The sequence below is a fragment of the Dasypus novemcinctus genome, chromosome X (assembly GCF_030445035.2).
Source record: "Dasypus novemcinctus isolate mDasNov1 chromosome X, mDasNov1.1.hap2, whole genome shotgun sequence".
Lineage (NCBI taxonomy): Eukaryota > Metazoa > Chordata > Mammalia > Cingulata > Dasypodidae > Dasypus > Dasypus novemcinctus.
Genome location: NC_080704.1, coordinates 105,368,074 through 105,389,633, shown reverse-complemented (window position 1 = coordinate 105,389,633; position 21,560 = coordinate 105,368,074). Strand labels below are relative to the sequence as shown.

Sequence of the window (21,560 nt, the reverse complement as noted above, 5' to 3'; positions counted from 1 at the left end):
GAGAAATATTGTAATGATTGGAAAAGACAATTTGTTCTGATATCTGGACTCAGCTTTGTTCTTGAGATTTGTTTAAATAATGACTAACTCAATAATGCTAAAGATTTCTAATATATGAGCACAATTATTATGGAAATGTTTCTCCATAACAAATAAAAATACTATGCATCATTAAATCTCTCTATCCCAAGATTATGTACAAAGTTGATTTTTCTCCCAATTTTTCTGTCCTTAAAGAGTATGGATCTCCTGATGAGAGAGCAAGTTGTAATTCTTCAGATTCTCCAGGTTACTCTTGAGAGAAGATCATTGATGGTTAACTCAAAAGCAGTTGGCATTCCACTGGATGTAAATGTTGGGACATAGTCCTGATCAAGAAAGTAAAAAATATTACCTTTAGAACGGACTGGATGATATTGTATTTAGGAACAGTCCAGTCAGTGACATTCATCCTTGATATCACTGATCACTGAAAATCACTTTCCTAAAGAGCTTAATTCAAGGCAGTGTCTCTGGGAAGGAATATTCTTTTATAGGACGGGATGCTCTGGTTTGAGAGGAAAAACTAGGTTTGTGGATCATGTAGTTCGAATCATATGGAAAGTGTACAAGAATAGAGAGGGGTGAGTAAAATTCAATAAATTACCATCGATGGAGTATTGGAATGTCAGGGAGATATAAGATTCATTAGAAAAATCCAAGCTATTTTGTGTACACTCTACCTTTGTTCAATATCTATAGGAATTTGAAAGGCAGAAACATACCTTCAGAGTACCAGCCAAGCAAATGAAAACCCCTTGAACTTTCATCATATTCATCCAGGGAGGTGAACAGTCCTGTCTCTCAATACTGCCCATGTGTTGCCCCTGAAACTTGAGGGTGGGATGCCTCTCAGTGCTCTGCTGAATGCTGTAATTGCAGCATGTGTAGAGCATCCATAGCACTTAGCTTGTGTATGCTTGTCTAAATCTTTAGGTACAAGCATATTGGTGCCATAAAAGCACTGGAATTCCTACAACTAAAAAGGAAACACATTTGGTTTGTACTTAGGCTGTAATCACATACACTTAAGCTATTGATAGTTGACTGGGAACTGTAGACTGCTGGACTTGTGCCTAGGGACTTCTAAGCATATTTGATGAGTAGAAGAGACAGCAAAATTGTAGACTTTGGCAAGCTGTAGTTCCCATTAGTCCGGCTGACTGTATCTGACACTGGAGATTCAAATTTACCAAGATGAAGCTTACTTTTCTATTCTTTGGCTGATGGCCCATTGATATTAACATGAAGGACAAGAGATGACCAGTGTTACGTTAGGCTGTGACTTTCCAATGAACAAGTAGTCAGAGGTCTACTTGAATACTCTATACTGGGTTTTTTGTGCAGACACAAAATTTATGAGAATGTTTTAAAATTTGAGAAAATTGTATGTTTTAAACTTTTGTTTTATAGTGAATTTAACCATTCACTTTCATCATAGGAAATGCAGGCTTTCTTATAAGGTGTGCTGACTATGTTTGTTGTTGTAAAGTTAATATTCCTTTCCTCAAGTTTTCCCTGTAAGATGTGCTGGTAGCATTTGTACTCTGCTAAAGAAATTCCAGATACAGCTGTTTCTAATAATAGACGGGGCTGCCACAGAAGCGTCATGCTTAATCGGAAAGGTCTTTGGTGGGAAGCAGGAAATGCCCCAAAGAACAGGCTTTTTTTATCTCATTGGATTTTTAGGCAGAAATTTTTGATGTGCGGAGGAAAGGCCACAGATCTAAAGGAAGAGGATGAGGTCTGAGCAGAATGGTAGGACAAGAGGACACTTTTGGTCATGGCAGAGAAGTTGAATACTATGGAATGGAGAAAAGGGAGAGTTAATGAGAAAAGAGGAATAGGAATTAATTCATGAAAACCCTTATTATTTATAGGTTGGGATAAAAGGCTTATTAGACTCCAGAGGAACCTTCCTTTAAGCAATGCTTATGAATATGGTGAATTTTTGTAAAGGAAATTCCTATCTTAAATGCACTAGGCGAGCTGAAAACCTGCAGTTCTTGGATTAGTCTACCAAGTGCCTAATCAATCTCCTATTCCCTGGCCATGGACAATCTGTGGGGGGTGGTCAAGGGAAAGTAATAGAACAGATGGAAGATTTCCTCTCAGGGGAGCTCAAGAGCTTCCTTAAACAAACGGGAGATGCGAACATCCCCATTAATGCTCCAAACATCCTTTCTGAGAACTGCCTGGGAAATTCTCTGGATTCCTCACTGTTCCCAAATGATTTTTTTTTTCAGTATGCACTTTTATTTATTTATTTTTCACTTTCTTTTTTTTCCTTCATATTCTTTTAAATGTTACATTAAAAAAATATGAGGTCCCCATATGCCCCCTCCCCCTCCCACATCAACAACCTCTTCCATCATCGTGGCACATTCACTGCACCTGGTGAATACATTTTGGAGCACAGCTGCACCACATGGGTAGTGAACTACATCGTAGTGTACACTCTCTCCCAGTCCAACCAGTGGGCCATGGCAGGACACACAATGATAGCATCTGTCCCTGCAGCACCACCCAGGACAACTCCAAATCCTGAAAATGCCCCCACATCATATCTCTTCTTCCCTCTCCCTACCATCAGCAGCTATTCATGGCCACTTTCTCCACATCAATACTACAATTTCTTCCCTTACTAATCACAGTAGTTCCCCAGCAGAACACCAGTAAGTCCACTCTAATCCATACTCTATTCCTCCATCCTGTGGACCCTGGGATGGTTGTGTCTAGTCCCCCTCTACATCAAGAGGGGCTTAGATTCCACATGGATGATGGATGCAATTCTCTTGCTTGCAGTTGTAGGCACTCTTGGCTCTCTGGTATGGTGGTTGACCTTCTTCACCTCCCTGTTAGCTGGCCAGGGTAAGTCCAATAAACCAGAGTGTAGGAGTTGCAAGTCTGCTGAGGCTCAGGGCCTGGCTGTCACATGGACAGCCCAGAGATTCAGGTCTCCTGAGTATACACCAGCCCAAATGCCAACCCAAACGCCAACTACAAAGGCATATGTAGAAAGGTCATATCTGAGTCCAACTCCATCACACACAGGAATACAAACTCCAAAGTAGGGCCAACTGACATGGCACTGAACTCCAGAGCCATGAGAGAATGATTAGTTTTACTTTTTAAAATTAAAGATGGTTTGTGCTAAAAAAAAAAACATCTGGAGAGCCAGTATCTAGTTGGGTGGTACAAAAGAAAGGCAAGGTCTTGTATTTATCTCTCTTCCTTCTGTAAACACAAATGATCAGAAGGGAAGGCTGTTATTAATGGTCATGCAGACTAGAAAAATGGCTATTGTTTTCAGTCTGTTGAACAGTACAAAAATGTTTCTCAAGCACTATGTTTAGATGTGTTGTTTTTTTTTATTAGCCATCACACAAAGAATTAGACTCATTTCAAATGCTTGGCTTTTCTCACTCTTTTATCTGTAAAATCATTATTCATGAGTGATTTCCTTGTTGAAATACTGCTGACCTCCCATATTGGAATGGACAACAGGGTATTAAAAAATAAACTTTTCAGTTTGCATAAATTCTGGAAGAAGGACAATAAATATTCCCTAGGAAAACAAAATAATTCGTCAATAACCTTTTTTGTTAGTGTTCCATAGCACCTTAAATAAGCTATGCCAACATTACATTATTGTGTAGAATCTGTATGTGTATGTGAAAGAGAGAATAATGACATGGAGAGCTCTTTGAATGTCAGAAGCAGATTTTAAAATAAAATTCTATATCTACTCTCTCTCTTTTCCTTTCTAACCCTTTTCTACATCCCATCCCCAGACTCCAGGGTTGTTAGGATAGATAAAGGAATAGTGCCATGTCTTAATATATGGTCAGATGATGATCCTCAGCTCTTCAGCTAGGCACCGATTTCATTTTGCCAATGCTATTCATTTTATCTGCAGTTTTAATATTAAGCCAGATTATTTGCTGTTCGCTGATAGAAGCAAATAAAAAAAGATTGCAAAGTGGAATTAAGAGGATAAGAAAGCTCTAGGGACAAAGAAGTATTTTTCTTTAATTAATAATTGCAATTTATTCTTAGTATATTTTAATTCTAGAATCCTAACATCCTCTATAAAACAAGTGTATAGCCTCTCTCTCTGTAATTGCAAAATTGGAATGTCAGAGAATGAAAATGATGTAGGCTTGAATGAAGCTTTAATTTTTCTACTCTCAGTGCTGTCTTGTTCTCTGTACACAGAATTAGACTCCTCAGGGCTTCTTTCACCACAGGATGGCACTACTTCACTAGCTCCATGTTTCACAGACCCTGTCATGAAAGATTGGCATTTTAACCAACAAAAGGCAAATGCAATCAAATTGGAGTTTAGGGAATGTAATACTTTGGAAAAGCAGATTATTCCAAGGATGTAAAGATACATGATCTCTAGTAAATGGACAAGAGCATTTAAATTTACCAGACTGTTTTTCAATATTTTATTTGTTATATTGTTTTAATTTGCTAATGGAAATAAGTATTCAGGATGATGAGGACTGGTAGTGATGGTGTTGGTGTGTGTGTGATTTGTTCTTTGTGGCCACAGTCCTGGCTTATACTCTCCACCAGTTTTTACAAAGATTTCTCTAGAGTTGTGTCGGAGTTCTTAACTCAGGTCATCTCAACCAGAGAGCCTTCCACTACTCCTGTATTCGAGAATGCTAGCCAACTCAGAAAAAGCACAGAAGTGGCCCAAATAGATTCCAAGAGTTCCTGGATGGTTCAGATTGAAAAGCTATTCTCTCTTTCAGTGAACATTTGGGAAAGCTGGAGGCAAGAAAGTCACACTGGAACTGCCATATTCTTAATAAGAGCAGGGGGAAAGGCATAGGGTACCTTCAAATCATCAGCTTTCCTCAGAGAATAGATTAATTGGCTGTTCTTCTGAATTTGTTTAATTGCTTTTGAGGCAACACCTTGAAAATATATGGTTAAGTGGACAAATGGGAAAACAATGATTCTAAGTAATTGTAAGAAAGAGAGTAAAATGATAAAACTGAGCATTGTCCATCAAAGATTGATTATGACAAATAAACATAGAAGCTGGCATGTGATCCTTTCAATTTTGGTATTCATTATTCATAGTTACTATTCATAAATTCCAGCACAAATGTTAGGGCTGTACCCCAGTGACAAATTTACGTTTTATTTTAAGTTGATTTTTACCTTGTTTTGCAAACCATTTAATGGTTTGGGCTATTTTTCATTCTCCCTCTGTTACTATTGCTTTTCTTTTGCAAAGGCTGGCTTTTATCCTTTTCACATTCTTTATCTCCTTCGCACTCCTCCCTCCCCAAGATTTTTCTCCTTGTTTCTTAATGTTTTAGGAAAAAGTATTTTAAACATGGATAAGTGATAGTAGAATAGATTCCCCTATTCAATTTACTTACAATTTGTCTGGAACTAAGCTTTTCTTTGTTGCTAAGTGGGAGGATTGAAACTGCTGTAACATTTATTAGCTTCCAGGAAGACATTTGAAATGAATTTTAAAAATTATTATGCTGTTTGTTATATCCAGAAGCAGTGTCATCGCAATTACAGTATTCCAGAATGTTGTTGAAGTTACACTGAAACATCAAGATAACGCTAAACTTTTCTATAAGATTTTTGTTGGTAATGAATAGTCCAACTTAGGTAGTTGATAGATACTAGTCCTTCTGACGGTCGCATCTGCTTCCAGTGGCCATTTCTAGTCGTTCTTATTCAGCTGATGATCTGACACACACTATCCTTTCAAATCATTGCATCGACAGTGATCGGTTTACTGAGTGCTTATTTTTTCAAATATGGAAGAAGTGATTGGAGAATTACTAATGCTATTTCATAGCTTCTCCACCTAGTCATACGAGCATTTTGGCAGCCAAGGGCCTTTAAAGAATTTAGAAGTTATAGTTTCAGGAGTTTCATTGACTCATGTCTAGCATTACCCGTTCTACAAAACTGAAATGTTCTGGGAATTTTCTGAAGGAAGTGTTAGATTCTGTAAAGGATAACACCAGCTGCTGGGCACCTTTTTTCCCTCTAACACTATATTTTAATGATAAAAATGAAGATTTTTTTCTCCTGACTAAAGTGCCTTGTCTCCTCTTACTTTCTGCACCAGCCTTATTTGTGCCATTATCCCTACTTATTTGTCAGGCACTGGGATGCTCATGACTCATAAAAGTGACTTTCCCCATAAGTTGATGATGAGCTAGCAATTTCTGTGAAAGAGTGAAACCAAGTTGGAGATAACTTTAGGTTCAGAGCTACTCCTAAGCATCATTAAAAACTCTATCTTCCCAGAAGCCTAACTATCTGTGGGTTTTATGAAATAGGCTGACTGCTCTTAATCTACCCAAAATTCAAACAACCCGGTTGAACTCTTCAGAAATTGACTATGTATTGTAGGTATACCATGTATATAGGCTAAGGCACTTAATGCTGTGGGCATCTTAGAATGATGCTTTACAAAATGATCCCATTTTGTGCAGTGTTGCAGTATCTGAATATTCCTTTTTGGGGAGGAGTAGTTTATTGGTTTTCTGTGACACTTCATATTTTACTTATACAGATGCTTTTCTCAAATGGTTTCTAAACACCTAGATGATTCAGCTGTTTGTCAGAAAATTTTCTCTGTCATAGAAGTCGTTATACAAAGATTCCAGGCTAGTCAGTCTCTGCTTATCTTAGTCACTGTCAGCAAATTTATTTCTTAGTCTCAAATTTCCAGACAGCTCTCTGCCTCATTTCCCTGTTCCCCATGCACCAGCACAAATGATTTATACTTATACATATTTTGAAATCTCTTCTATATGGATTGAATTGAATCAAACCCCAGTAAAAAATGAAACCTCCAGTAACTATTGTGATTGCTCAAATTGCCATACTATCATCTATCATAAATATTAAAATTCTCAAATATTTATGCTTCAGTATGTTTTAACTTTGTCTCTTCAACCATCTTAGCACTAAAGATTCCACTGAAGATAATTCAGTTGTTTTGAATTCTGAAAGGCGCATCTTTTTCATCTGTTTTCATGTTGCACTGGGAGTAAGAGAATTCCAAGTGCATAGACTGTGAATAAGAGGAAGGGCCTATGAGCCATTAGGCATTGCAGAGGCCAAATATTGGGTGGCACTTGCTAACTGATGTTGATGTGTCAAATGTTCTATCTAAGACAAGGTTGGGGTTCATCAGTCTTTTCAGCCATTCTCCCTATCCCAAGCTAAAAATAATAAACTCCTTAGAATTCATGCTGTTTAACTGGCCAGCCATCCTGAAAATGCCAAGCTATGCTAAACAGGGAGCTCTTATGTTTATTATCTCTCTTTTGGCACCATTCCTTTGTTGGTCTCAGGCACTTTGTTCCCAAACCCCATCCCTATCCCTTGCCCTTCCTGAGGCATTTCCAACTCCAGGCATTTCTAATCCTTCTTACCCCATCAAAACCCTTTTTCACCCAGGAATCTGCTGTATGACCAAGAACATCTTATGAGCTCAATTTGGTAATTGCTCATTTTATTTTAACAGGGACCTTTAATGCCAGTACTGAGATGAATGAAAAATGTGGGGATTTCTCCCACATTACAGGGGCTGATTTTTGGATATCATTTCTTTGATATCTGTCAATTAATAACACATAGGTATTTTGAATGCCAATCACAATTCTGCCTTCCTGCCCCTTCTGCCTACTGTCATCAGACCTTCGTGCTGAAAGAAGGTCTTCTAAGAAGCAGGAGGCTAGGGCATAGGAGAACAAGAAGAATGTATTAGGGAGCAGCTGAAATGGAGGAAAATGTTGAAAGAGAAGAAGGAAGCAAGAAAGAGATGAGTAGCTGTGTGTAGTGAAGTTTGTGTTTTGCTTGTAATACTAGAGTTTGCTATAGGATAGCTTCATGCCTAGAATGGGCTGAACTGTCTCCCTAAAATTCGTGTCCACCTAGAGTCTCAGAATATGACCTTATTTGTACATAGGATCTTTGCAGATATAATTAGTTGTTAAGATGAGGCCATCTGGGATTAGTGTGGGCCATAATTCAATGACTGGTGTCCTTATAAGAAGATAAAATAGAGACACAGAGACATACAAGGGGACAACAGAGGCAGAGATTGAAATTATGCAGCTGCAAGCCAAGGAATGTCAAGGATTGCTGGAAACCACCAGAAGCTAGGAGAGAGGAAGGGAACTGGTACTCCTTCAGAGCTTCCAGAAGGAACCAACCTTGTCAACACCTTGATTTCAGACTTCTAGCCTCTAGAACTGTCCTGTTGCTTTAAGCCACCCACTTTAGGGTACTTTGTTATGGTAGCCCTAGGAAACTAATGCAAATCTCTAACAATATCTTGGCCTTCACTGCTATTCCCTTGAATATTTTATAGGTTGAGCGCCATCTTTTCTTGCCAAAACTTGTGTCCTTTAGGAAGTAGTATAAACTCCTTCCAGCATTAGAGCTAGAAAAGGTTCTGTGAAGTTGTCATTTTGCAAAGTCCTAAGCCCTAATTGAATTTTTACTAGGTGCTCAGCAGTTATTTTCCATGTGGTATCTAAACATCTAATAGAAGTTCAGACCTTAAGATATCAAGCAGATCAAACCCAAGATGGAATGTCTAAAGGTTGGTAGTAACTCCTGCACTTCATTTCTCTCTCTCCCTCCTTCCATCCCTCCCTCCCACCCTTCCTTCCATTGCCCTTGAGTCTATTGCTCCTCTACTTGTCTTCTTAAGTTACAGAAACAGAATGAATGGTCTTTCTTTTGACTCTTTGCATGCTTTAAGATACTTTTAAGAACTCTTTCCCAGATAATTATTTCCTTTGGTACTTTGGCTGGATCATTAGTTTTGCCAGGTATATTTTAATCAGTTTTGCCAGAAAGAATCAGCATCTGCATTGGATCTAAAGGCTCACCATAGGTCCCAGTTTTTACTTATATTTTGTAGGAATTAATTTTACATTATGTCAAGAAACAATGAAACAACATATTTCTCTCAAAGACTAGATTCTACTGTTTATTGTATTGTTTAACTTATCGCTGTGTAGGCGCCATTAACTATTTCTAGAATAGAAAACTCCCAGGTACATGGAAACATATGTTTAACTTCCAATAAACCATAATAGAAAATAAAGGAAAAAATAGATATCTTTAAGACCTGCAGATACTGTGCAGGAAACCGCTAAGGGTTTAAAATGACACTTGATTTTAGTGTTTCTCAAGTTTTACAATTACTTTATTGCCTCTGACAAAGCTAAATACTTTTCTTTGTAGGTTTCTATAGTGTTTTTACTGGAAAGAATACTTATTTCCATTTTTAAGAGATATATCAGTGGAACATTATCTTGTACATTGACCAACATTCTTTGTTCTATTGCTGCAATGTTTCTTGTTTCTTTTTCATGCTATGAACTATAACTGTTTTCACTAGCTTTTATGTGCTAGACTTTTTGCTTGGTTCTGTGGGTATGGGAGGGAACAAGACAAATATAATCTTTGCTCATCTAGAGTTTATAAGCTAGCAGTGGAAATCTGTATCAAACAATTAGTTACAAGTGTAATGAGTGCTATAAAAGAGATGTGCCATGAAACTTATCTTAGTCTAAGGGATCAGATAAGTGCCTCCTGAGGAAGTGAAATTTAAATTGAGACTTCAGTGATAATGTATTAGTTATGAATTATGTTCAACTGCTGGTAATAAAAACCCCACCCTTCAGTAAAGAAAATAAATCAGTGGCTTAAACAAGAGAGTTTTATTTTTCCTCTTACATAAAAGAAATTCAGACCTGGTGAGGTGACTCCACATTATCTTCAATATCCCATGATCCTTTTTTCTTTATATTCTGTCATCTATACACATCCACACGCACATGGCTTCTGTCTTCAAGGTTGCCTCATGGTAGTAAGTTGGATGCTTCATCTCCAGCCATTATGTCTCCATTCCAGACAGGATAAAACAGGAAGAAGGGCAAAAGCGTCTCCCGGCTAAGTCAATTACTCCTTTTCTTGACTCCCTGACCCCCTAACATTTTCCCAATCTTAATTACATAGCCACCTCTGTTTAAAAGGGAGGCTAAAAAAATGTAGATTTTCTGTATGGGATCGACACATTGCCTTCCCTTACAGAAGTGGTATCTGTTCTTAAGCAACAAAAAAATGATATGGGTATTTGGTAGGCAATTATTTATCTCTCCCTCAGATAATTAGGAGTTAGGTAAGTCAAAGTGTGTGTGTGGGGATATTTCTCAATAATTATGTTTGCTTGATTAGGTGCATGTGACCAATTTTAGAAGCATTAAACCCATTCATAATCATTTCCAAAATCCTTTCCATTAGTTTTCACAAAAATTGGCCTTCCTTTGATCATAGCTTTTCTTCTTCATGGCCAAGCTGATGCAGATTAAGCTAAGTGGATGTATATGAGAATAATTTAGGAAAGTTTTCTGATTTACATATCACTGATATGTTGTGTTGCTGTTACTACTTAGAAGTAGCCAACGACTTGAACTCTCAGGAGCTGGAGTTAACTTTACCTTCTCCTTTCTGCTTAATTGATTGATGATCAGTTCTGACGGGATGACATATTACTCTTGTAACTGTTACCTTGAACTATTTTAGTGGTGGATTTTTGTCTCTGATCATTAGAATCATTGAGTTAATACATCCCGACATCAAATCACAGTGGGGAACTGACAGCTTATCGAACACATCCATTGAGGCTGAACATCTATAAAAACTTAGCAGAGCCTCTCAGTTCTTCTATTCCACTAGGACTTTAAAAGTTTTAGCAAAGACTGAGATGGGGTTTTATAATTTTCTTTTGTATTTTGGTTAGGGATATGGGTAAGCTCTTTCTGGTAGTGAACACATTGCGCACATTTTAAGAGACAGCAGTTTTATGTCCTGAGGAGGATGGTAGTAATTATTGCACAAGGTTTTACTATTACCTGCACAAAATAACATATTCTGGTCCCTTTCTATTTGAATTACTTTCTTATCCATCCTAACTTAGTCATTGCTGTTTCTTATGCCTCCCACATACTCACAAGACCCATGCTTTTAAATGTTGTTTGTTTGTTTTCTTTGCCAGAGTTTTTGGAGCTCAGTAACCAAGGTCCTAATGACAAATTATGATCACAATATACTTATTTCTATTTACTATATACATTGAAGAAGTTTTATCTGTTCTGTTTTTTTTAAATCTAAAATAATCTGATCTGTTTTTTTAATTTATATATATTTTTTAAAAAGATACATAGATCACACAAAACATTACATTAAAAAATATAAGAGGTTCCCACATACCCCATTCCCCACACCCCCACTCCTCCTACATACACTTCTTTCATTAGTGTGGTACATTCATTGCATTTGATGAGTACATTTTGGAGCACTGCTACACAGCCTGGGTTATAGTTTACGTTGTAGTTTACTCTCTCTCCCAGGCCATTCAGTGGGTTATGGCAGGATATATAATGTCCTGCATCTCTCCTTGCAATATCATTGAGGACAACGCCAAATCCCGAAAATGGCCTAATATCAAACTTCTTTTTCCCTCTCCCTGTCTTCAGCAACTCCTGTGGCCACTGTATCCACATCAGAGTTCTCTGATCTTGACATCTGTATCTGTCTTCCAAATTTATGCATGCTTTTATTTTTATTTTATTTTTTTGTATATATAAAAAGCAAATCCTAGGGACAACTACAGAAGCACAGAAGGGCAATTTGCAAATTCATCAGTCAATCCTAGTCATGTGTATTTTTGAATTAAAGATTCCTGCCTTCATTCATCTGCACCTGATGATGACTGAATTTCCACAACTGTGTATGGATTTTTGAGTCTTTCATCTTGCTTTGCTAAGGCTCAGGGCAATCTATTCAGGTAAAGATGTGCCAGGGTATAGAACCACAATTAAGCTCATAGGAAAAATCTTAGCAGGGAATCAGTGAATTATTAGCCTATTTCTGTTTAAGCTGGACCCAGAATCTTGACTGTTCATGATGATATAAATTGTTCCTCCCTGGTCTCATACCTCCATCCCCACTCACAAAACTGCATGATGGCAGGCATATAATCTCTCCCAGTCCTATGCAATTCTGGAAGTAGTCTCTCTCTACATCTGGCCTATTTTCATTGCTATTCTTAAGGGTTTTTGTACTGTGGCTGTCTCACTTATAATACTCTTAAGTTTTCTTTTTTTAAGAAAAGATTTATTTATTTATTTATTTCTCTCCCCTTCCCCTCCGCTCCTCCCCCCCTCCCCCCCCCCCCCCCCGTTATCTGTTCTCTGTGTCTATTTGCTGCGTCTTCTGAGTACATTTATGAATATAGGTTACCTTGTGCTGGGCAGAGATGTTCTTCCTGCCTGTCTATAGCAACCATTTTTTCTTAAATATATAAAATGACTATAAACGCTAAAACTAAGTTAGATTTCCTTAAAGGTTATTTCAATATAATTATGCTTACAGAAATATACTCATATCGGATATTAGAATGCAATTTAATGTTTAACCTGTGCTATAAATTTGAACCAAAAATATGGTTTAAAATTAAAAAAAAAGAATTGGCAATCAATTTTATTTTCCATTTATTACAAATGTATAAAAGATTCCCCCTCAAATGCTGCTATGGCTTGCTTCAGAAAAATAACAGATATTGTACTGTAAATGTTAAAAAATTGGTGCAACAAAACATTGTAAGATTTCAATGTCAGCTTACAAACTTCAATAAATAATGGATATGGTATGGGGGAAGGGAAGAGAGAGTAGCCTATGTACACACGGTAAAACTGTAAAAGCTATCTTAATATTTCATGTAGATTGAAAATCTACACAAACCAAGATTCTAATAATTCCTTGAATCTGAATTAACGCTATCAGCTCAGTTCATCTGCTGAGGTCAACAAGGAGACTCAGCACACTAACTGCAAATTTTACTGATTTATGCAAAAGAGAACAAAATTAAGCTTCATCCCTAAGTTAGATTTTATTTTAATTCCATTGACACAAATGTCATGGAATGAAAACCCAACTATGTTTTTATAGTCATTTGATATCTGAACACAATAAACTGCAACTCAATGCCCTTGGTAAGAATTTAAGGAAGTAAAGGTTTTACATCTGAACCAAGGGTGAAACATTGTGAGTAAATGAGTGTCTTAGATTCAAGTCTTTACTTGTGTGAGGTAAGAGTAGTGTATCTACTAAGTCCACATAATTAATCTGAGAAAATTGCATATTGTTCTGTTCATATAGGGCTGGAGTAGGTTTAGTGAGATTGGAGGGGAGGATTACAATGATTGCATTCCTGGGGATGCTGAGTTAGTTTACTGTTTCCTCTTCCCAGAGAGTGATTTATTCTCTTAGGCAGTGGATAAATTGAAGTCAAGTATTGTCTTTGTAGAGTAGCTTTTGAGAAAACTCAGTTTCTCGCTCTGGTTTTCCTAGATTCGTAAGCTCTTGGACGTGTCTGCGTCTGGGGTCTCTGGCCTCCCTCCTTGGATACTATGGATCTAGGTCTCCTCATGCTGTTTATCTGAGGCAGCCTAGTATGGGAAGGATACCAACTGTAATTGGATTCAGGTTGATACAGGAATGGCATTCTCCTATTGAATTGCGCTGAATGACACTGCATCTCACAACTTGAAGATAGCCACTTCTTATTAAAAACTAGATTGTAATTCATCACAGTTCTGCTTTAGAAATGTGAGCAAGTTCCCTGTAATCTCAGTATAAAGAGAAGGGGCAAAGAAAAGGCATTGACAACCCCTTAATTATGCAGAGGTGGCCATGTAGCCCTGATGTGGAACTGCTTGAGTTTGCAGAAGCATTGTCCTATCCTTGTGGAAGGCACTTATTTATTCTGTTGGTGATGATGCTCATTTGCTATTTGTCTCTAATGCTGCAGAATTCAAAGGGTTTAGTTTCCCAAAACTCAAAAGGGTCTTAAAATGCCCACCTTGAAGGTAAATTGACAAATGGTGTCCAGGGACATTGAAGGTGTTTTACTTTTGGTTGACTTTAAAATAGCTTAAATTGGGCCAGGGGCCAAGCTCAGAGTTTTGTTGAAACCTGTACTCAGCATAGATTAGGCCTTTGACATTTAGCTGTTTCCAAGGACTTTCTTCCAAATGATGAAAATTTCAGTTTAGTTCAGTTCAATTCAATTCAACCATTACTTCTTGAGCCCCCAGTGCCTGTGTCCCTCCACCAAAGACCCCGTGATGAATGAGGGAAAGAAATGTTTTGTTTTGCTATGCCAGTTAATGTTTAAAAACAATCAAAAAACAAAAAACACCAAAAAAAAGAAACACAAGTATTTAAGTAATCATGTGTTATTTTTAGACTGATACCAGGCAACACCCTAAATTGCATACTTCTTTTCTCATGCAAACAAGCATCATGACATACATTTCTGGGATTTTGTTTTGACATATGTATGTGGTTTTTGTTTGTTTGTTTTTTACTTTTCAATATATCCTCCTTCCTCTAATCCCATCCCAAAGTTTTCTACAAACGTTAAGCAGCTCATATTTTGATGCATTGTGCAATGTTACGAAACTTTTAATTAGGTGATCCTTATAAAAAATGTAACAGAAACACACATAGATTTGGGGAAACCAGACATAGAGATTAACAGTTTTCCGCAGAACAGCCAGATGTTAACCCCTGGGTCCATGCTCTGGTGAAGCCCATATAGAAAGCTTTTCTAAGAGACAAATTGAAGCCTTAACCCTGGCCTTAATGAGCCTGACATGGAAAGAGAAAACATGCCTTCCCTATAATTATGAATTCTAACTGCTTAGATCTTCCCTGATAGGATTAAAGTAATGCATTAATACAATAATAAAGTAAAGATTTAATTATTTTTCAAAATATGATCCTAATAAAACTGCAGATAAGGGAGATAAGGAGGGGTGCCTAGTTGGGTATAGTTAAATGATGCCCAGCATATATGAGTGATGTGTGCATAAGGGCAATTAAAATTTGTGAGTCATATGGAAGGAAGGGATCTCAGTATATTCTTCTGATGGGAAATCAAGTCATGGAAATGGCATAGTGAGGAGAGTGGCAGGTGGGACTGGTAGTAAAGAAGTGTTGTGATTGGGTTTTAAAAGTATGATACCAGTACAAAATTAAGTGTGGTTGGCAATGCTGTTATTAAAAAATATGGCCATGTTTCCTTAGATATACTGAATGTTGGATTCCCTGTCCAGCCTCCACTCCATCTTCTGTTGGATCCAGTTTCAGCCACAGTTGATTTTTTAACAGGAGTTGTCGATAACAAATTGCTGACTCTCAGCACCTTGAGACACAGGATAACTTTTTTAAAATATGTTTTTTCATCATAATTTGATTCTCTTTAGGTTTTTAGTTTTGTGAGCAATGGTAACAGCACAAAAATTTAAAAAAAAATAAAGAGCGCATAGAGAGAGATCCACAGCCTCTTAAAAATCCAATTTTTCACACTTGTTTCAATGCCAATAAAGGACTATCTAAAAGGGCCCATGGGTACCTAAGAAACCAACTGGGGAGTAACAATGATTCTTGGGAAAAACTGATGAAATTAATATTTTCTTTTTTCTAAACAGATCAGAATGAAGGATTTCATTGCAGGGAAGAATGCCGGATTCTTGGCCACTCTGACAGGTGCTGGATGCCCCGGAACCCCATGCCCACCCGATCTAAGTCCCCTGAGCATGTGAGGAACATCATTGCACTGTCCATTGAAGCTACTGCTGCTGGTGTTGAGGCTTATGGCGACTGCGGCTCTACCAAGCGGACTTTTGCAACCTTTGGGAAAGATGTCGGTGACCACCCAGCTGAGGAAAGGCCCACTATGAAAGGCAAGAGGACTGTGGATGTGACCATCTGTAGCCCCAAGGTCAATGGTTCTATCCGGGAGGCAGGCAATGGCTGTGAGGCTATTAGCCCCGTCACATCCCCCCTCCACCTGAGGAGCCCTCTGCCCACCAAGCCTTCCATGTCTTACACCATTGCCCTGGCTCCCTCTGCCCGTGATTTGGAGCAGTATGTCAATGATGTCAACAGTGGTCCTTCCCGACCCTCTGAAGCTGAGCCCCGCGGAGCTGACAGCGAGAAAGTCATGCATGAGGTCAACCCCATTCTGAAGGAGGATCGCGACAAAGAATCCCCTGGTGTGAAGCGCCTGAAGGATATAGTTCTGTAAACCATTTTCGGGAAAGAAGAGAAGAAACCATGTTGGCTAGCGCAGAAGCAGAAGCTGATCACCAACGGTTGGCTCTTGAATTGCTGTATTTCAGAACTTTCCCTAAATGTATTGTTTATAAATGACTATAATTCTGTGACAGTCCCTCTTGTTTCAACAGGCAGCAGGGGTGTTTAGTTAGAGCAAATGAGCTTTGGCTTGAGTTGTTCATGGGGCCTTGATGTTGGGGAAACGGAGACAAACTCAGTTGTGAAAAGTATTATGTACTAAGTGTTTGAATTTATATATTTTTCTATGTCAAAATTATAATATAAATTACCATCTTTTGTGGAGGATTACATTTAAGAAAAGCAAACAAAAAAAACCTCACAGAAAACTCTGGACACCTTTAATAAGCTCACCACTGTTTTTGTAGTATAGACAAGGTAATGGTCATTTACTGTGTATTATTCATTGATTCAGTGATGTGAAATTGAGCCCCCAAAAGGTTGTTTTTGAAGTTTGAGTAGTTTCCAATGCCGCTATTTTGCTGTGGACACCCCTGCTTTAAAAACCCTTTTGCTAGTTGTGCTATTGTTGTATTTGATATTGCAAATTGCTATGTGTATGCTGATGGCAAAAGGTTTTCAAAGGTTGGTGTTTTTTTTCTTAAAAAAATAATAAAACTACATACAAAAACAAAGTGCAAACAGTTGAGATGGCAAATGAATGAGAAACACCACACATATAAATTGAGTACTTAGAAGATACTCATGTTTCCTAACCCATGTAATAATTACTCACTACCTTGCAAAGTATTCTTCTTTGCCTTTCAGTCTTCTGCTCAGATCCATGAGAGATCATTGCAGAAAGTCATTTTTGGCTATTCTGCTATCTAGTTTGCAGTTGTCAGAAATACTGTGCTGAAAGTTTTATGAGATCTTTCAGGCCTTGAACTGAAAAGTTATTCCTGAAGTTATCAGTTTCCAGGCTTAGAAATTCCCGTCCCTGATCATCTAAAACTCAAAATGACTGAGTCTATTTTGAGATCTAAATTAGCATCTCTTCAGACACACTTCCTGATTCAATGTTTCCCAATCATGATTATAATTAGACTGTAAAATATACCATGGGCTGGAATTGAGAACTCCATGTTTCTCTGTATCTTAAGCTTATAAATAGGGATAGAGTAAGCAGTACAAAGTGTACATTTGGGAAAAGACAGGTAACAGCATCAATAATCCAATTACTGTGCCTTCTAAATGGAGACACTTGGACACTTGAACTTGTCTTTTATGACTAATATTTTTTGATTAAATATGTGAATAGGAAACTATTAAAATAAAAGTTACTTTAGATTTAACTAACTTTTTAAAGTGTAGGCTAGGACATACACCTTTTTTTATTAACAAATTGCACACTCTTTTTTTGTTTTTACATTCTTCCAACTCCCCCATTTATTAAGTTGGTCTATTAATGTTCACTAGCCAACATAGTATTCTTGCAGCCTAAGAATTCATTATTTAAAAATAAATATGTCATCTTTGCTCTGACCTGGTCTTAAAAGAGTTGTTTCTAGAGAAACATCTGTTGTGATTCTGTTCTCATTTGTTTCATTTTTTGAAATTCAATAACACCCAGAAGAAGGTTTAGTGGTTAGAGCACTGGAAAGCAAAAGAGGATTTATTTTCTTAAGTTTAAGGAGATAAGCCAGCTTGTTTAATCATTTTAATTATTTTTGCCTGGGTTTCTGTCTTTGTACATTACTAAGAATATTTTCTTTTTTCGGAGGGGAAAGGTTGTGAGGGAGGAGGGTGGACAGGGTTAGGTAGGGGAGAATATTTCTGAAGAGGAACCTATATTGAAGCTACAAAATCATGTTATTTCTTATTCAATGCTGAATACTACCTCATGGAAAATATTGGTGTGGCTGCAAATTTCCCTCTGTAACTGACACAATTAGAGATCAATTACCATAACATCTTCGTTTTGGCTCATTTCATTTTCTCATGTATATTTTTAAAAAAAATTTCTGATTCATTTTGATGTAGATTTTGAATTGGGTATTTCTCTTCACAAGTTGCTATTAGATTAATACATTAGAAATAAAAACTATTTTTGCCCTTTAATTTATGAGAGTTATCTGTAGAATTTACACTGCTCTTCACCCTCATCCACACTGATATTATGTTGTTAGCTGACACTTCAGGTCATTCTATAGTTAGATTTGACAATTTTTTTACAGTGTGTTTCTGACTGTGCTCTGTGGAAACAAAGATTATAAAAAGTGGGAATATTAAATGCCATGTGACTGTTGAACCTGAGAAACCAGTAGCTGTCATGCCTCTCACCAACTAAGTTTAAAATGGTTAGAGTAACATTGGCATTGAATTTGCTTTTCTTTTAATTTTTTTTTTCAGAATTCAATTTTAAGCTACAGATCCATCTTTTTCAAAACACATTCTTCCCCCTTAACCATGCATCAGTGGGCTGTCAGAGATTTTTTGGCTTCCTAACTCTTCAGTGAGGATGTTCAGAGAAATCCTCTGAATAAGAAAATATTTTTCCTCCCACAATTGTTTGATATCTACTTCCTTCCAGAAGCACAAGTGCATCCTAGGAGGGCTTTGTAAGCTGGGTTTATAGGCACGCTGTGCCTTCAAACAGGAATTTTTGTTAGGATCCTAAATTTCTCTGTGGCTCATGTCGTGCTTTATTCCTCTCTTTTTTCAACATGTATAATGAAAAGTTACAAAGGCTAGAGGGACAAATCTTCTTCTTCTTCTTCCCTCTTTTAACAGGTTATACACTTAAACTTGAGGGAAATTTTTCAGTTCCCAAATCCTAGGAAGCTCTGTTCCATTTATTCTGATCCCTCTTTTGGGGAGGAGTCAGCACTGAAGTGTGACATCCTTTACTAGCAACTGCTTTGGACAATTCCCTGGGCAGATAAACTTCATGCAGAATGTAGGATTTAGTTTGCATTGATTGATTGCTTTTCCCCAAATATGGGGATATATTATATACAATGAATAAGGAGTAGGGAGCCATGCTACATGGAATCCCTTTTTATTCTTTTCCTTATACCGACTAATCTATGAACCTGTTGAAAGTGACGCTTACCATTTAATTCAATCCTCTTAAAGACAGTTGCCTAAATTATGCCCAACCTCATGGCCAAGGGAGGCTGCAATTCCTACAGAGCAGTGGTTCTCAATATGTGGTCCACAGACCAACATTAACAACATCACTTGAGAAATTGTTAGAAATGTTAATTTCTCAGTCTTCACCCAAACCAACTAAATCATAAACCCTGGGGTTTGGGCCTAGTAATCCATATGAATCAAATGCCCACTCAAGGTTGAAGGATTGTTAAAACACAGATAGATGGGCCCCATTCTCTGAGTTTCTGATTTAGTAGGTCTAGGGTGAGACTAGATACTTTGCGTATCTAAAAAGTTCCAAGTGGTGTTGATGCATCAGGCCCAGAGACCACACTTTGGGAATCACTGTTTCAGAGTAAATCTGCCTACTAGAGCTCATTGGCACTTATGGTACTCATTTAGATGAATTATTTGACATGGTGATCTACCAATCACTCATAAAAATGTTGAAGCAAATATAACTTAGAACTCTAAAACTTAGAACCACCCAGACTATCATCCCAATAGTGTTACTTCAGTTTATGATTGATTGTATGAAGGGAATTCAGAGGAAGTTATCATATAGCTCTATTTTGAAAAAGCAAAATGGAAGTGGTCTACTTGAAAGAGTATAGACAAAGGGCAGTTTGGGGAGAGATGGGAGTATAGGGGATAGCTTTATTTGGTATCCATGGTGGGAAAATAATTATCATTGTACATAATAGCAGTTCTACCTGGAATTCCAATTCACTATATGGGGATTTTTTTTTGATGTTGAATATTCCACAAAGCATTCTTACAATTCTAGTCCACTTGGCTCTTTACCCAGGGTAATAAGACCCTTACTGACTTTGAAAAACTGACACAAATGAGCTTAAGAAGTCCATTGTATACAGTCCTAGTGTTTGCCTTCTTGATAAAATTACATTTAAGAATGTCATTTCATAAATCTAATTGTATCTGCTGACACTGAAGTGTATTGAGATGTTGTTCTGTAGTTTAAGTATGTATCAAGGTAATATTCAAAGGGGATGTGTGTGGGTGGGGCTGGGACTGGATGGCTTTATATTGATAATGAACTATTCCAGAGCAAAACACATTGTCCTAATGAAATTGTTGCAGCTCTCTTGTTTTCTTGTGAGGCTGGAATTGGCCTGTGGGTCACCTGTGTAAAGTGAATTAATTTAAAAGAGTAATCATATTGCTTTTGTAAAACAAAAAGAAACTCAACCACCCTGTTTGAAATATATATTGTAAGGCGCTCTTGGTAAGAACAACCCACAAAAACCTGATCTTGATTGGAAAGCATTGTAGGTCATTAGGGAAAACTGATGATGTTGATTGTTGCTCCAGCTGTGTTGGCAATTAAGGACAACCTTGTACTAACTGAAAGTTGCTGTCAACCTTAGCCAACAAACCAGCTAACACTACTATAACATCAGTTAAGTAGATTTTTACTGGCACTGGCTGGCATTCAGCAGAGGAAGGCTAGGATACAGACTTCAGTGACCAAGAGCCAGACTAGCTCGAGCTAGAAATTCAGCAACAAATGCCCCCTTGCACTATTTGAATGCTAAGGTATTAGTTGCAAAAGGCTTACACGTTTGCTCAGCTAGTGAGGGGTATGAGCCTGATGACACTATTTCTGTTTACCTGTCAAACCAGGGTGGAAATTTAGAGGGATGCAAATACAGTATGTCTCATTAAGCAGTCTCTGTTACTGATTATATGAAGATGAAATTGTTGTATATGCTGATCTGTATGTTATGTACATTTTCAGTGATTGAATCATTATTGTATAAAGAAAAAAGGCAAAAAATAATCACCACTCTTTCTATTTTATGAAGATGATAAAGCAGCTTTATTAAATTATTAGTTATGTTTTAAATGGTGTTATCTGCAACATTGTTTCCTTTATCTGGTGGTTCTCTGTTTCCCCCCTTAAATGTGTTTTCTCTGCTTCAAAAATTTAATGCATTTTAATATTAAAGGCTATTATGGAAAAAAATTATTGAGTGTTGGTGAAATGTGCCTCAGGGAGTGTTGGTGGATGGAGTGTGGGTTGGAGGTGGATCTTGGTGAAATCACTGATGCTCAGGCCCAAAGGGTGGCTCTTGCCTTTTCCATGTCACATAACCCCTAACTCTCCAACTGGGAGGGTCCTCTTCCTTCAGCCAGGCTCCAGTTATTTCCTGAATGCCTCCTTTTACATCCCTTTACCT

General features: G+C 37.5%; 1 protein-coding gene across 2 annotated transcripts in view; it reads left to right on the top strand.

Annotated features, from left to right (window-relative positions):
• PCDH19 (protocadherin 19) overlaps positions 1-21,346 on the top strand; it is a 133,683-nt gene extending 112,337 nt beyond the window's left edge. For both annotated transcript variants that reach the window (XM_004465295.4, XM_004465294.4), the window contains exon 5: positions 15,618-21,346. In XM_004465295.4, the coding sequence (XP_004465352.1) occupies positions 15,618-16,216 (599 nt within the window). In that variant the 3' untranslated portion in view covers positions 16,217-21,346. The remainder of the gene's footprint in view (positions 1-15,617) is intronic.
• The last annotated feature ends 214 nt before the right edge of the window (positions 21,347-21,560 follow it).